The sequence below is a fragment of the Syzygium oleosum genome, unplaced genomic scaffold, assembly GCF_021117445.2.
Source record: "Syzygium oleosum isolate NSW1041296 unplaced genomic scaffold, Sole_v2.1 Sole_v2.26, whole genome shotgun sequence".
NCBI lineage: Eukaryota > Viridiplantae > Streptophyta > Magnoliopsida > Myrtales > Myrtaceae > Syzygium > Syzygium oleosum.
Window position 1 is genome coordinate 1276213 of NW_026607510.1, and position 17346 is coordinate 1293558.

The 17346-nt window shown below is 40.1% G+C and overlaps 1 protein-coding gene and 1 non-coding gene across 3 annotated transcripts; both read left to right on the plus strand.

Moving 5' to 3' along the window:
- The first annotated feature begins 49 nt into the window (after positions 1-49).
- Positions 50-8235, plus strand: LOC115682659 (uncharacterized). Of its 2 annotated transcripts, XM_056303101.1 has the most exons (9): positions 50-386; positions 698-1032; positions 2229-2414; positions 3183-3284; positions 3445-3516; positions 3623-3739; positions 6039-6594; positions 7324-7772; positions 7850-8235. In XM_056303101.1, exons 1-9 carry the CDS (start codon positions 164-166, stop codon positions 7865-7867), a joined length of 2058 nt encoding a protein of 685 aa, XP_056159076.1. In that variant the 5' UTR covers positions 50-163; the 3' UTR covers positions 7868-8235. The 2 variants fall into 2 exon arrangements, with proteins under 2 accessions (XP_056159076.1, XP_056159075.1); XM_056303100.1 differs by having other exon boundaries at positions 7324-8235.
- A 4507-nt stretch (positions 8236-12742) lies between these two features.
- LOC115682663 (small nucleolar RNA R71) lies at positions 12743-12849 on the plus strand. The gene has a single exon (XR_004005918.1). It is a non-coding gene; the product is annotated as a small nucleolar RNA R71 (small nucleolar RNA).
- The last annotated feature ends 4497 nt before the right edge of the window (positions 12850-17346 follow it).

Sequence of the window (17346 nt, forward strand, 5' to 3'; positions counted from 1 at the left end):
ATAAAGGCGCTCTCGTATCTGCTCAGTTCAACCTTCATCTGTTCTTCAGCATACACAGTCTCTCTCTCTCTCTCTCTCTCTCTCTCTCTCTCTGCGGAACAAGAAGGTGCAAATTTGCTTTGCACTGATCGACCTTCGCCTCTCGCGCTCGCTCCCTCTCTCAATGACAATGGCGGACGAGGAGGTCGTGGCGATCTCGCCGCCTTCGGATCGCAAGCGGAAGCTCGACGACGTCGTGGAGGCCGACCAAACCCTAGAACCCGCCGACGAGCCCGATGCCGCAGACGACTGCGCGCCCACGGCGGCGGCGGCGGCAGCGGCGGCGGCGGATTCCGATTCTGCAGATGTGAAGCGTCCCCGCCTCGACGGCGACCCCGAGGTTTCAGGTACTTCTGTCCGCGGTGTCGTCTTACCTAGGGCTTCTCTGTTGATCTCATTTTGTGTCGCCACTCGAGTTCCGTGAGTATTGAGGTTGTTATTGATTCACGCCTTAGGTTTACGGGTTCTGTTTGATTATGTTCGTTCTGTGTCCTTGGAACTTGTGAGCTGCGGATTCAATGTCTTGATGGTGAGGGTTTGGTGAAATATGTGAGTGGGTGTCTGAAATGTGGTTGGAGATGTCTCTTGCCGAGCAATTTGAGTTCCAGGGTTACCGATCGTTCCACCTAATGAGTTGTTATTTGTTTGATGGCGATAGCTAATGGAAATGGATACCAGCATGAGAAGGGAGACGAGCCTGTGCAGGAAAATGGTATAGCAACAACTTTGGATAGTAGTGAGGTTGAGGAGGCTGAGGCTCAACGCCAGTCAAAGGAGAGTGAAGTAATTGCAGATGACGAAAAAACTAAGTCCGTGGACAATTATGGTGCGGGAGATCTTGACAAGGAATCTCAGGACAATGCCCACGGAACTTCCGAGGTAGAAGTTGTGACGACGATGGACATTAATGAACAGGATGTCTATGCCCAACAGCAGCAAGCACCTGATGATGGTCATACTTTGACACACAAAATTGAGGTTCCCAACAGTAAGGTGCGTTTGCTCAACTACTTGTGTAGAATACTCGTTAAACTACATGTTCATCTAATTTTCCCGATTAAAGCAAAGGTGGGTAGGATGACTTTTCTACCCAAGATTGTTGAGGTCTCAGAAAGTCAGTCGTACAATTTAATTGGAAAATGATAGGATTTTACAAATCAAATGGAATAAGTCACTTACAGCAATATGAAAGTTTGTGACATGGTGATTAGTGTTACCATTCATCTGCTAGCATGGAATGCTATAATTGCTTCTTTTTGAGTAATGGAGAAGTGTGTGGGGCTGAAGATAATAAAAACCTAAGCTTAGTCAAAACTCACTGTTAGTTGGGCTAGTAATCGCATGTTCAATAGATAGTGGGTTTGCTAAGCTTGGCTTTGAAGATTAAGGAATGCTTGATGGAGAATCTCGGAACTGCTGATAACTATCTGACTTTTCGACTGAACTGTAGATTTTGTCTTTTTGAAAAAAAAAAAATTAATCAATCCATTTATTTTTTCTATGTGGGGCTTGGCATGGAAATTGGGTAAATTTCAGTTGGAACCTAAAAAACCGTAAAACGAACATCTTTCTTACTTTGATGTACGATGTAGTATACTAACACTAGAATTTTGAAAATTTCTCGATAGAGTGAGTGGTATATGAACATATCAGTTAACCGAAAACTATATAGTTCAAGATGTGAAACTTCGATCACCATTGATGGGTTACTTGATGAAATGATGGTTATTTCCAACCAATATAACGATTGTGATGAAGGCAATTTGTGAAACACTTCTATTTCACGAGCAGCGTTTATATATGTAAAATGCACCACATACCAATTTTGATGATCAACTATAAAAGAGAATGCTTGAAATGTTTCGAAGAAGCATGATTGGTTGTTATTAGATCACATTCTCTTGGTTTATGTAAATTCACAACCTCAAAAGTGTACTGTTATTCTGATTGATTCAATGTATAAATAAAGTGATCTGGAAGTGGAAGCATAAGCATGCATAATTTAATAGTATGAAATATTCCTTTCTGGTATCAACTGGATAGATAGATTTCAGCTTGTAACACTGAACCTTTCATAATTTTGGCTAGTAAAGCTGATTACGGCTTCTTTTGCATGGATAGTGCTTCATGTTTTTCTTTTTCTTTTAAAATATGTGCTGAGAGACAAGTTTGAGGTTTGACATGTGCAGGTTGGTGTTCTTATTGGTAAGAATGGAGATACCATACGGTATCTGCAGTACAATTCAGGGGTGAAAATTCAGATCGTGAGGGATGCTGAAGCTGATATGTCATCTGTAACAAGACCTGTGGAACTAACAGGAACAAAGGAGAACATTAGCAAGGCTGAGAAGCTTATTAGGGATGTCATAGCAGAGGTTTGTATTGATTCTATTGGCATGTCACTTCCTTTATCTGTCCTTTTTGCCCTAGTTTACTTTTGTGAGGTTAGAGGAGCATTTAATATGCTGAATTGATAGATCCATTCCATAGAATTGCCTACAGTGATGTAACCTCCAGCGATGTCCTAAATTATCTCTACGTCTTATTAAAAGAATTGATGATAGTTTTTCTTGAAGAACTTTTTTCCTTATTATTCAGCATCTAAGATACTTGGGAAGAAGATTCTTTGATACCTTGAGGTTGTATTGTTAATTTGCAAATTCAATGAACTCAAAGGCCTGAACCTCAAGTGGGGACGAGGCCTTTAGCACAAGCCAATCATCATTTCAACTTGATCATAGGAAAACCCCATGAGTGCCCCAAGGATACTACTTGAGAGGGGAGGGAGAGAGGAGGGGGCAAAGAGAGAGAGTGAGCAAGCCTCCAAGCAAAACAGATTGTGAGAGCATCATTCCCTACTTTTGCTTTTGCTTTTTATAATTGCGATACCCTCTATTCCTCCGTTGCTTTGAATTTGCACTCGCATTTGATGAACCCAACGGCGACAAGACAAAAGACTTATGAAATGTCACTTACAAGGTCTAGGCTGTGGGAACCCATGGTAGTTTGTTTGGTTTTGATTTTTGTTCTTGATCTGATTTGAACTTAATGTTTTAACTTCATCTATTTTTGAAGCGAGATTTTTGCTTTCTGAATCTCAAACTATCTGTTACGGTCACCTACTTTGGTGAGTTTGGTTGCAGGCTGATGCTGGTGGTTCCCCTTCCCTTGTAGCCAAAGGCATTGCAACTGCACAGGTTCCGGGGTCTGCAGAACAAATTGAACTAAAAGTGCCAAATGAGAAGGTTATACTTTGAGGCTTTATTTGGTAATCTATAATAATTGATGATTACGTTGGTCTAATTGAAGCATTCTCGCAAAAACCCATATTAACTGGAAACATGTGAACTTCTTTGAATGAACATTTTCTTCCCTATCATGTCTTACGGTTATTTCTTTGTGCAGGTCGGTATAATAATCGGCAGAGGTGGAGATACAATCAAAAGTCTGCAGACAAGATCAGGGGCCCGCATACAGGTGCTTGATAGCATGTACCTTATTCTTACATTGCCAGATATGCATCTAATTCTGGGACATAATATGTCAAGTATTATGCCTTACAAGACGTATGTTTTTCCTGTAGTTGATACCTCAACATCTTCCTGAGGGAGATGATTCCAAGGAAAGAATTGTCCGAATCACTGGTGCTAAGAGGCAAATTGATGTTGCCACACAGATGATAAAAGAAGTTATGAAACAGGTCAGCTAGTTATCTGTCTATTTGGGAAAACAAAAAAATTGTTAGTTCATTGCATTCTTTGGATTGGATAAACCTATTATTAGATTGTTGGTTTTCGTTCCTAGACTGATTACAATAATGATAGTAGAACTGCTCTTCCTTCATGATTGTGGTGGTAGGCTTTTAGTATTAGCACGATCAGAATTAAGTCGTAATTGGATGGAGAAACGTTTGTCTATTGTTGAACCTCTAGCTTGGAGTTACAGCTCTCATGAATTTTTTTGGGCGCCATGTGCTGAATCATCTATATGTAGACCTTAATGTGCTGTTGGTCTTGAGTTTGAATGAATGCAGACTGGACACTTTTATGTTTTGCATTTCGATGTAGACTCTTGTATATGTTTCTAGTATTAGGATGCAGTCTTTGTGGCAGTTTTCTGGGGGGGTTGCGATTCATTTCAATTCATATGCAACTATGATTTATGGCTAGTTGCCGTGGAGTGACAGATGATAACAGTGTAATTGTTGAAATTTAGATGAGAGTAAAGAGAAATATGTTGATTTTAAGAACATGTATAGATCTGTAAAACTAGTTGATGAATTTTTCAGGGCAGAAACACTGTTTCTTTCTCTAGTATTTTCGTCTGTATCCTCCAAATTTTCTAGTCCTTATATCCAGAAGTCTAGCATGATTGCCTGTTCAATCAACTCTGGTTGCTTCTTTGATCCCCTTTCTGGATTGTGAGAAAAATCAAGGAGTAAGAAGTGTGAAGAATGCAATTATCAGAGTCCATGTTAATGAATGAAAGACAATTAATGCCAAGGTCGATGTCGGTTGCCACTTGCCATCATTTGTTTTATGTTGAAAGTGCCAATTTCGAATTGGTTGGCTTATAAAATGCAGATTGGGCTATTGCCTCTCCCTTGGTGTTCGCATTGCTTTCTTGGTGTACCAATATACGACCACTCTATTCTCTCATCCATTGAAGAGAGGTATCCGACATTATATCTCGGGGTGGCAGAATGTTAATAGTTGGTAAGATTGCTTTGAGACTCAAAAGCGAAAATGATGCAGTGAGCCTATACTATGTTTAGTTGTTAACCTTAGTGATCTTCAGTGACTGGGATATTCCATATAAATCTTGTTTGAATTCCTGTGCGACCATGCCATGCTTTGAAACCTTCTTTCAGTAGCAGGCTGCAAATTTTGGAGCATGTGGTTCATGTACCTCCAGTCTGATTTGCGGAGATCCTTGGGTCAGGAGGGTTCCTGTTGTATAGAAGACATGCTTAGTGGGAAGTTGAGATGGCTAGTATGTTGTGGTGCAGAATTGGCAATAGTATTGTCTATACATCTATGGTCATTATCATTTCAATCATGTTCATAAATACATTAGCGTCAGGAGTGCCTGTTTAAGTGGAGTTTGATTTGCTAATAATTAATTATAGAATTCTCTTGATTCATGCTATATCACATTTCCATCGATGAACATTCTCTGGTTTCTTTTCTTATTTATTTATTTACTTTTTACATGTATGCATTTTTGCATTTTTGGTATTTATGTGAACATTCATTTTTGCTGTCTGGGTTGCACCTCCCATCCTCCGTTTTCTGGTTTCTTGGATAAAGAAAGAGATTATTCGAACTGCTTTAGGAAGAAAGCATTGTGTTTTTCCAAGTTATAAGATCCTTTGAAGCAGTTGTTGAGGAGTTCATCTGTTCTTGCTGATATTATATCTTTTCCTGAATATGACGAGGAATGAAGGAAAATGAATAGAGGAACGTAGGTTTGTAGAATCTTGTCTACTGTTAGCCTGGAAAAGTAACATGGTGGGTAATGTCGATATAGTGGAACTATTTTCTATTTCCATTGGTTTTCTTTCAGGGACAATTTTTGTCACTGAAGTTTAGATCAATGGGTTGTGAATGTCGTAGAATTCATGAGATGCATCATCTCTTGTTTAAGGGTTGTATACTTTTTTTTTTTTATCATTGCCGACTTTCTTCCTCTGGTAGTGGTTTTGAATTCCTCTCGGCTGATTCCGATATCATGGATATGTCTGCTATTTTCTTGATTCAATCTGAATATTATACTGGTTGTTTATGGAAGCCTTTACTTAAGGACTCTTTCTTGTTATTTCATTTCGAGTGGCCTCCTCATATGCACTTTTAATCAACTTAAATGACCTTGCTAGTATTTTCTTCCTTTATATTTTGAAGCCTGTACTTCTTTAGATTTCCTGTTTATCTTCATTTTTTGTTATTAATGCATCTCTTTCTCATATTGACAGCATTTGTTTTGTATTTTGTTCTACCTAGACTCCTAGACCTTCACTTCTGTCTGGTCAGCAGGCTCATCGATCGCGTGGGCCAGGTGGTCCACAGTGGGGTCCACGTGCTCCATATTCTTCCCAGCCAGTGCAATATGATTACCAACAAAGAGGACGGTATCAATCTCAGAATTCACAATATCCTCCTACGCCCTACGGTGGTTATCCCTCTCCAAGGAGTGGCTTTGGCCATGGTTGGGAGCAAAGGCCACCTCCTCGTGGTGGGAGCTATGACTTCTTTGGTGGACATGGAGGACATCCAGCAAGTATGCCTCACTCAGGATCCATTTCTGGACATTTTGCTGGCCAATCTGGCCCACCGCAGTCATTAGCAGGTTACAATTACGGGCAGCCAAGAGGTCAAAATTATGGGCATCCGGGTCCTTACTCTCAGGCAGGGAACCCTCAGCAGAATTATGGGCATGGATATGATGAAACCAAGTACGATAATGCTCCAGTACACCCCTCATATGGAGGTCAAAACTCGGGGCCGGTTTACTCTCAAACTGCTGCTGCTTCCCAACCTGGTTATGCACAACAATATGGTAAGCCTCCTTCATACAGAATACCCTGACATGGAATGCATTGTTAGTCTTATGGCACTCCAATAGGTAGGGGTGTCCATGGTTTGGTTTGGAGGTATACTCAAACCAAATAAATAATTTCGGTTTGTTATCGGTTTGGGTCGGTTTCAACCTGTTAACCATCAAGCGGATTTACAAGTGAGACGTTGAAAGGATATCTGGACTATCTAACATCAACATGCGATGGAAAGTTAACGTGAAAACCTATTTCGACATACTTATTAAAAAAAAGGAATATATTCACAATTCAATCAGATGAAATTATCGAAACATTGAAAAATATCATTTAAGTAAATGGAAATATACAAAAGATCATAGAACTCACTTTCGTAAGTAATTGAGACTAAAAATCAATCAATAATGGCTAACTTGAGATGCGGAAATCTTTCGGTTAATAGTATAGGGGAATTTTAGATAAGATGAACTTGGTTGGGCTAAACTACAAATTGTGAGTCAAAAGGAAAATGAATTTATTTATTGAACTTATCGGTTTGGTTTGGTTTTGTCAGTTTCCAAAGTTATAAGCCAAAACCAAATGAATAAACCAATAACAAAAATTTTAAGACCAAACCACTAAACTGATAAACCAAAATTATATGGTTTGGTGTATTGGCTTGGTTTATCGGTCTTCGGTTTTTTACAAACACCCCTACCAATAGCTAATCGACCTGCGGAATATGCCTTATCCAGGGTCCAGTCAGCCAATCCAACAGTATGGCTCGAGCGTGCCATCCCAGCAGGCATACCAATATCCAGCAGGTGCGGCCGTGCAGCAGACATATCCCACATATGCGTCCGCTCCTACCACAGATGGAAGTCAGCCTGGTGCTGTCTATGCACAGCAAGTACAAGCCGCTCCTGCCTATGGTCAACCTGCTACTGCTGGGGTGTATGGATCATACACTGACCAGCTGGCTGCAGCCAATCCTGGATATGGATATCAAGCACCACAAGATGCTGGTTATGGTGGGGGTGCGGGTGCTGCGTATGCTGCCGCTCCTAACAGTCAGACTCAGACGGGCTACGTTCAACAGCCAACCGCACAACTGGGCTATGACCAATCAGTCGCACAGTCGGGTGGTTATGGCAGTGTTCCTGTGAGTGCTCAAGCCAGTTATCCTCAGTATGATTCTACTCAGGTCTATGGTGCTCGCTGAGTAATGTTTTCTTCTTTTGTCTTCTGATTATGTGATGTCTAGCGTATGATTCTACTCAGGTCTATGGTGCTCGCTGAGTAATGTTTTCTTCTTTTGTCTTCTGACAAATGTATGTGATGTCTAGCGTATGATTCTACTCAGGTCTACGGTGCTCGCTGAGTACTGTTTTCTTCTTTTGTCTTCTGACAATTGCATGTGATGCCTAGCGTTTTAGTTATAGGGAAAGTTAAATCGGTCATTTCTTCTTTCTGAACGGATCAACTTGATCGAGCTTTAGTTTAAGATGCTTTGCGTGGCTATGTTGTCTCGATTTAGGCGTAGCGCTCTCTTTTGCTTTTGGAAATCTTTCCCTTCTCTGCACTGGTTATGAGGTGACACAACTGTATGATCACATGGAAATTTGCTTAGCTTTAATTTTGTAGCTATCAAGCATTGCGTGGTTCAATTGTTTTTGGATGCGTGAATTGAGAATCAATCCGAGTGAAGAAATGACACAGATGAAAACAAGAAACCATCTTTGGTTAGACATAAAGTGCATCTGGAACCCTAGTTGTGAGAGATTGGGTTAAACTTCTACTCTCTAGCTGGGAGCATGTTTGAAAGTTATATGTCAATCACTCCATGGTTAGAGTTACTTCTTGCATAGATCATTTCTAGTTCACATTGGAAATGATCTATGCCTTTAAGATGGAACTAGTCATTAAGATGTGCGTTGGGTATTTTCTGGGATTGTAGTTCGATTGCAGTTGGTTTTTAGGAAAATGTTTTTTAAATGATTCATTTTTCGTGAAACAAACGGAGCAAAAATGTCATGAAGTTTGCTCCCACATTTTATTAGAGGTAGAGGACATTGCTTCACCTCACTCTTATTAGATATATGCTAATCGAAATCGGATTGATGGGCTACAAGAAAGTCCGAAAGAGTAAAAGTCGAGGACCGATGAAATCAAGATCGAGATTCAGCTCTAATATGGGAAAACTACCAATTGAAATTAGTCAAATTTGTTTTGAGTGTAAGGACTAGGTACCTCTGCATTTAGTTATCTTCCTATTCAACATGATGATCGGCTATTTCTAGTTGTCACAGCGGAAATGATCTATGCCTTTAGATGGAATTAGTCATTAAGACGTGCGTTGGGTATTTTCTATGGAATTAGTCATTAACATGTGCATTGGGTGTTTTCTGGGAATGTAGTTCGATTGTAGTCGAATTTTAAGAAAATGTTTTCTAAATAATTTATTTTTCGCGAAATAAACGGAGCTAAAATGTCATGAAGTTTGCTCCCACATTTTATTAGGAGAAAATGGCACAAACAGTCTATGAACTTTGGCATGATGTGCAATTTGATTTCTAAACTTTTAATTTGTTTAATATGATTCCTGAACTTTAGCTTAATGTTCAATGTGGTCCCTGAACTTTTGATTTGTTCAATGTGGTCTCTGGACTTTTTGTACATGTTCAATTTAGTCCTTGAACTATATAAAAATGTTTAACGTACCACATTGAACAAATCAAAAGTTCAGGGATCACATTGAACATTAAGCTAAAATTCAGGGACCACATTGAACAAATTAAAAGTTCAGGGATCAAATTGCACATCGTGCCAAAGTTCAGGGACTGTTTGTGTCATTTTCTCTTTTATTAGAGGTAGAGGACATTACTTCACCTCACTCTTATTAGATATATGCTAATCGAAATCGGATTGATGGACTACAAGAAAGTCTAAAAGAGTAAAAGTCGAGGACTAATGAAATCAAGAGTGAGATTCGACTCTAATATGGGAAAACTACCCATCGAAATTAGTCATATTTGTATGGAATGCTTAGTTATTGTAAGGACTAAGGTACCTCCGCAGGACCTCATTCATTCTCCTGCAAATAGTTTAATCTCTATCAAGGTGCATGCTGCAGTTTTGTAGAGGGGTGTGCTATGGGTGAGTTGTCATAATTCCTGTTGAAAACCAATTAAATTTTATCCTATGTAAGCTCGTTCCTATATGTAGGCGATGTCCATGATTCTTATTTCCATATAATTATTCTGTTTCCCTGTCTTTCTATTTTTTTTGTTCTCGGGAACAAGTTTAAAATAGAAATTTGTTTGGTAAAATAATTTCTTTTTTTATTTTTATTTCTGAGACAAATCTTGGCCTGCATTCAGCTGGAATCACCCTCGTTCAATTCATTCATCCCAAGATGCTGAAAAGAGTTTGATCGCCGCCCCTATGCAAAGAAATAACAAATATATTTACATTTTACCAAACAATATGCCTAGATAAGTATTTATCTCAATCTCAAATAATCCCACGTCACTAGCTTTAGACCTGTTAAACGGGTGGGTCGGGTAGACCTGTTAAATGGTTGGGTCGGATAAAAAATGGTCTGACCCAAATTATCCCGTTTATGACCCATTTACGCCCAATGCAATTTTCTTGACTCATACCCGACCCCGATCCAAATTGCTAAAACACTTTCATATTTAACTAAATCTAGGAAAACTATACCTAAACTAAAATGAGAGTGCGGAGTGAGTGAGCACGAGATTGAGCGAGGGCGAAAAAGATCAGTTGAGTTTAAATAAATTGTAAACCTATTTATAATCTATTTACGACCCATTTAACACATATATTATACATATATCCATTTATGACCCATTTACTAAATGTAACTGACCCATTTAATAAATGTAATTAACTCATTTACTAATATATGAGTTAAGAAATTGGTTTATGACCTATTTTAACAGGTCTAGGGTCAGGTAAAAAATGATCCCACCGAAATTGACCCATTAACCCGTTTATGATTCATTTATGCCCAATGCAATTTTCTTGACACATACCCGACTCTACTCATATTGCTAAAATACTTTCATATTTAACTAAATCTAGAAAAACAATACCTAAACTGATATAAGAGTGCGGAGTGAGTGAGCGTGAGATTGAGTGCGGGCGAGAAAGATAAGTTGAGTTTAAGGGTGCGTTTGTTTCACAGAAAACGTAATGTTTTTGGAAAATGTTTTTCGAACTAATTCCTTTGATGTTAGCTATTTTCCATCCAATTGCACCTTTATGTTCTCTTAACACTCTGAGCAGTTTCTCCTCCATTAAATCTGTCAAAGAAGATATAATTACTGGTAAAGAAGAAGTTCCATCTAAATAAGCATATTTCAAATGAGAGGGCAATGAGTTCAAGAATCGGAGGCTCTTCAATTGGTGGCTTAAGCTTTGTTGTATGTTGTCCCAACTCCTCAAATTTTGTTGCCTTATGCCTTGAATATGTTGGATTTGCCTCCATGAAATTTACGTACTCCCTTATCTCCTCATTCTCAATTTCTCTGTCTTTTGGTGGAACCAGATATGCTTCAAGTGGATCTTTAAAAATATATTCTTGAAAAACCTTATTCACCAACTTATCAACTGTATCAACTCTAAAACAAGAATTATCATCATATGGATATTTCATTGCTTTAAAAACATTAAAAGAAACAAGATCATCTTGAACTCTAAGAATTAACGTCCCCTATTGTACATCAATAAGAAGCTCTTCCTATTGCTAGAAAAGGACGACCTAAGATAAGTGGTACCTCAAAATCTTTCTCCATGTCAAGAACTATGAAATCTGCAGGAAAGATAAATTTGTCAACTTTTACCAATACATCTTCCACAATACCTCTCGAATATTTAATTGATCGATCAGCTAGTTGAAGCGACACTGTGTTTGCTTTTACTTCACCCAATCCTAATTTCCTAAAAACAGAGAAAGGCATCAAATTAATACTTGCACCTAAATCACACAATGCCTTTTCAAAGTAAGAATCCTCAATTATGCAAGGAATTGTAAAACTTCATGGATATTTTAACTTCGGAGGTAATTTAATTTGTAGTATGGCTGAACATTTCTCATTCAACTTCCCAGTTTTATAATCCTCTAGCTTCCTTTTGTTTGCCAAAATCTCCTTCAAAATTTTTGCATAGCTAGGCATTTGCAAAAGGAATATTAATGTACGATTTTTTAAATACATCAAGAAATTTAGAAAATTGCTTATCTATTTTATGCTGCTGGAGTCACTAAGGGAATGGAACTGGCGGCACATATGGCTTGGGATTATTCGGAAAAAAATTGCTCTTTCCTGTCTCCTTTGGTTGTTCCTTGGTCTCTTCTTCTTTGTCTCTGGAAATCTCTTGTTCAGCATCTTCTTCACCCACTTGTTTACCACTTCTCAGGGTTATAGCTTTTACATTTTCAATTGGATTTTTCTCTGTGTTGCTAGGCAAAGAACCCTGTTGTCTTTCCCGATATCATGTTTGCTAATTGCCCCACTTGCATCTCCAGATTTCTGATTGAAGCATCTTGGTTCTGAAATCTCACATCTGTGCTCTTGATAAAGTCCTAAGTAGTGTTGGCAAGTTTTGTGACTAAATCTTCCATACTGGACTTTGTCTCTTCTGGTTGTTTGAATCCTGGTGGCGGTCTCGTCACATTCTAATTACTCCATGAAAAATTTGGATGATTGCGCCATCTCGAATTGTACGTGTTGGAGTAGGGATTATTTTGTGATCTGTTAAAATTCCCAACAAAGTTAGCATTTTTCATTTGGTTGTGCAAAAGTATTACCTACGTGACATTCTATGCTAACATGTCCTCCACCACAAAAATCGCATGTCATATTCTGAATTTTCATGCATGAAACACTCATATTATTTATCTTTTTGTTGAGTGCTTCAATTTGCGCGGCAATTGCCGTGAAAGCATCCACCTCATGAACTCCATTAGCTTTGCGCACTGGTATCCTCTCAGTAGGCCACTGATAACTATTGGATGCCATCTCCTCTAATAAGTTGTAGGCTTCTTCTGGTGTTTTATTATTTAGAGTTCCTCATGCAGCTGCATCAATCATAGAACGGAGATTTGTATTACACCCATTATAAAAAGTTTGTACCTGCATCCATACGGGTAGTCCATGATGTGGGCATCTCCTAAGAAACTCCTTGAATCTTTCCCATGCTTCATACAATGATTCATTATCCATCTGCATAAAATTAGTAATATCGTTACGCATTTTTGCAGATTTTACAGGTGGAAAGAACTTACCAAGAAATTTTTGGGCCATATCATTCAATGTAGTGATCGATCCTGCAGGAAGAGAAGAGAGCCAACCTTTAGCTTTGTCTCTAAGGGAAAATGGAAAAAATCTTAATTTAATAGCATCATCTGTAACTCCATTATATTTAATTGTGTCATAGATTTCAAGAAAAGCATCGATGTGAGCGTTTGGATCATCGCTTGGTAGCCCCACTAAATTGCACTGATTGTTGAAGCATCTGAATCAGTGATGTCTTGATCTCAAAGTTGTTTGCTTGAATTGCAGGTCTCCTGATGCTTGATGTGGTGTCCTCAACTATTGGCGCAGCATAATCTTTCAAGAGTCTAAGTTGATTTCTACCATCACCAACTCCCTCAATCTTTTTAGTGTGATTTTTCTGTTCTCTCAGTCGCCTTTTAAATGTACGTTGTCACGCCCCGAACCCCGACGAGCGCGCGCGCCCCAAGCTCGGTCGAAAAAGTGCGACGTTCCAGGAACATCGCCGATCCAAACCAACACATCAGAGTTCGAACACGACAAAAACGAGAATAACTCCTGAACAAGAATTAGAAAAGGGGTAATAGGGAGGGATAATTAACCAAGCAACCAACCACTTTATTACACCCACTATATTCACAATATTCAATACAAACCATTGCAACCATCAAACCTCCGCACTGACAACCGCCGATATCAAAAGGGGCTAGCAGCTTCGGATAGACTATCACTTACACCAAAAAGGGTCCAACGCCTAGCTTCTACCTAACTCTAGAGGGGGTCCACTCAGAGTCAGTCTCATCTGAGCCAGTCTGATACTCCGAGGACTCAGACTCAGCATCGATCTCAATCGGGTTATCTTCATCTCCCGACTCCAATGGAACCTCAATCATCTCCTCTTCTTCAGGCTCCTCCTCCGGTTCTTCTTCGGGTTCCTCTTCGAACTCCATCTCAGGTTCTTCCTCGGGCTCCTCTTCTGGCTCCATCTCTTCGGGATCTTCCTCCAGGTCCGACTCTATCGGTGCTTCCTCTTGGTGAGGCTCCTCGGGTAGTGGTTCGAAGGCTACCTCCATCTGATCTGACTCCAAGGGTGCAAATTGGTGCCCAGACTCCGCAAGACCGGTGCCTGTACTGGTCAACTCGCCCTCGGGGGTAGGTATAGCCGACGGGTCCCAATCACCTACTCCATCGAATGGGACATCGAAACCTCGCACTGGCCCGAACTCATCTAGCCCGTCTCGGAAGCACCATGCTACATAGGTATGGGGTTGCCACAACTGTTCACCCGCATCTACCCAAACTATGCTGGTATGCTTAATTCATGTATGGTTCTCATCTATAGGGTACTCCAAAACTGTATGATCTGTGTGCATCGGGATCCCAAAACGTTGTGGAGGAGGGATATTCATTGTACCGGCCAGGGGTCTGAAATGGTTTGGTTTAACAACCATGAGGCACTTCTCAATAAGCGAAACCCTAAACCCCACCTAAGCTAACACGTATCTCTGGGCATGTTCGAGCACACGAATCACACAACTATCAAGCCAGAACAATAGCATGCACAAATGTCTCACCTTGATACGCACGAAATCTAACATGTGAATTCAAGCATTATTACCAGAAATCGACACCATGTCACACTCAATAATACCAATCAAACCATATTCATGACCACATTCGCATAACAAACACAATATCATACGATTCCCATTTCACTCGAGCACACGCATCCAATTCATTTCTGACCCGCGTAAACACGCCTCAGATCCAAAACCTAGCCATCGATCTCTGACCCACGTAAACACGTCTCAGGTCCAACAACACTTCTATAGCCCGCGTCAAAACGCCTCAGGCTCAGTGTCTCTAGCCCGCGTAAACGAACACGCCTCAGGCGCAACACCATCTCCCTTTTTATAACACAACCTGCGTAACACGCATAAGGTTGAACAACACTTCTATAGCCCGCGTAAAAACGCCTCAGGCTCGATGTCTCTAGCCCGCGTAACACGCCTCAGGCGCAACACCATCTCTTTTTTATGGCACAACCCGCGTAAAACGCATCAGGTTGGCGGTCTTCCGGTATGACCGGGCATCGTCCCGCGTAATACGCCTCAGGACGGGTTCAATTCCCCGCGTAAAACGCATCAGGGATTATGTTATCACACGTGCACACATTTTCCATTTATTATCTGGACCCCGCCTAAAAACGCCTCAGGGTATTTAATGATCGTGCAACACGTCGGGCACCCAATCACATGCCAATTTCATACGACCAACTCGCACACGTCATTCGACATATTCAGGCTAACAATAAGCCATGCTAACTCACAATTTTACCAATTCAATTTGCACGTGCACAATTTAACGCGAATTTTTGTATTTTAAGCCAAATTACACCACTCAAGGGCGTCGTACTCCTACCGACAACCCCAATCCAGCACGCACCACATTTCGAACATAAACATACACCAATTCAGCCACAATATGCACAACAACTCAACCACCACAGAAAAATCACTATAACGGCACATTTAGGCCCGTTTTTCACGCAATAAATCACGATAATCACCCGTAATCATTTTGATTACCTAATTAATCAACTCTAACCTCAATTCCACCTCAAAAACTATCACAATTCCATTCAAACCACTCAGCCAAATCAGTCCACTAATTTCTCTACGAATAACCCCTAAAACTCACTAAAACGCACCCGAACTATCCCAAAATTACCCGCTATCCTAGGCGAGGTTTAGGTTATCACTTACTCGAGGTCCTATGCGAGCTCGAGCACTCGAAGGTGACTGAACAGAGGAGGGACAGCAGCAGAGATGGCGACGAGCGGCAAGAACCACGAGCAGCTCACGGCGGCCACGGGCGGATGACAACGGACGGAAGTGCGGCGGCGGCCAAAGGCATGGCCGGCTGGCCACTTTCACGTGAGGGAGAGGGGGACTCGGCCGGTGGGGGGAAAAGGGGGAGTTGGGCGTGAGAAAATGAGGGGAGAGAGAGAGAGAGAAAAGAGATAAAAAGAAAAGAAAAAGGCTAGTCTAAGCCTACCTCGGAGAAATTTCCATCTTGCCCTTCTCTCTACTTTCCATCCGACGGCCACGATTCAATCTTATCCAAAAATCGATGGCCCAGATCGATCCCCACAAAAAATATCCAAGGGTAAAATTGGAATTTCACAAAAAGTGCAAGGGCAAAATCGTCCAAAACTTTTTATGTCTAAAGTTGGTATGAAATGACCCAAAATGCCCTTCTCATTTTACACTTGGTCTTCACAAAGTCCCAGGGGCAAAACGGTCATTTTCCACTTCCTGTCAAAATTTCAGTTTTCTAACGAATCCGGACAATCCGAGGCTGACCACGTTAATAACGACGTCGTCCAATTACTTTGTCATGACTTTCAAAATTTTCAACACCCAAACTCAGTCTCTATTTAATGGCCAAACTCAAATAAACGCGACTTGAGCTTATCTCAAACTAACGGGCGGCTTTCGGGAAAATTCGTATATTCGACCCGTGGTCGATACTAAATCGAGCCACGTTTAAGTTCACTTGAGCCATGGTGACCTCGATTGTCATGTAATTGCGAGGATCAATCACTAGTTCTAAAGAACGCGATCGTTTGGAATAGGTTTGAGATCGTTCGCAAATTTCGTATTTTGGCGAGGCGGAATCACCCGCGATCCAATTATACGGCATTCGCAAATTGATCCATGACCATCCTTAGATCCGTCTATATTAGCCCAAAATATCACCTCGACAATCCTTATGGTCGAAAGTCAGTCCATGGTCAGGTTCTATGATCGCGCAAATCTAGATCCCTAATTAGCCTTTCCCTACTGGTTAGTGTCCCAAGAGTGATCAAGTCTGGGCAAGATTTACTACAAGTGCGTTATTGAAATTATGCATTTCATAAATACCAAGTGGGTCGAAATTTAGAATGTCACATGCGTTCGATTTTTTTATCAAACTCAGCAAGTTTTCCTTGTTGGCTACGTGTCATACACCAATGTATACTCTAAAAAAAATAAGATAAAAGCTAGATTAAACTAAGAATTATCCAGTATCAATATTAATTGGTATTAAATAAACAATCCCTAGCAACGGCACGAAAAACTTATTCGTAAAATTCTACACGTGTCAACGAACATGTTGAACAAGTAATACAATGATAAGAAGAGTATCATTCCACAGATATTGATGATAATAAATCAATTAAATATTAAAAATAGACTAATTCTAAAATTTATCTAACAGATCAAAATAGAATTGAGAATAAATAAAAATTGATAATTTTTAAAAACGAAATTTTATAAACTAAAGGTAGATAATCAATCAGATAAGATATGTTAGAGCATCCGATTTCACCATAATCACTAGATATGATTTTGGATCATGATGCATACAAGAACAAAATCAAACATGTGATAGCGGAATTTCCTAGTCTATTTATTATCCTATCTCTAGGTATAA

Bases quoted from the DNA above. Each gene is read 5' to 3' on its own strand.
- LOC115682659 (XM_056303100.1), top strand. From the start codon at position 164: ATGACAATGGCGGACGAGGAGGTCGTGGCGATCTCGCCGCCTTCGGAT. The intron at 387-697 runs GTACTTCTGTCC...TGATGGCGATAG, and splicing joins CGGCGACCCCGAGGTTTCAG to CTAATGGAAATGGATACCAG. The intron at 3,285-3,444 runs GTTATACTTTGA...TTCTTTGTGCAG, and splicing joins TAAAAGTGCCAAATGAGAAG to GTCGGTATAATAATCGGCAG.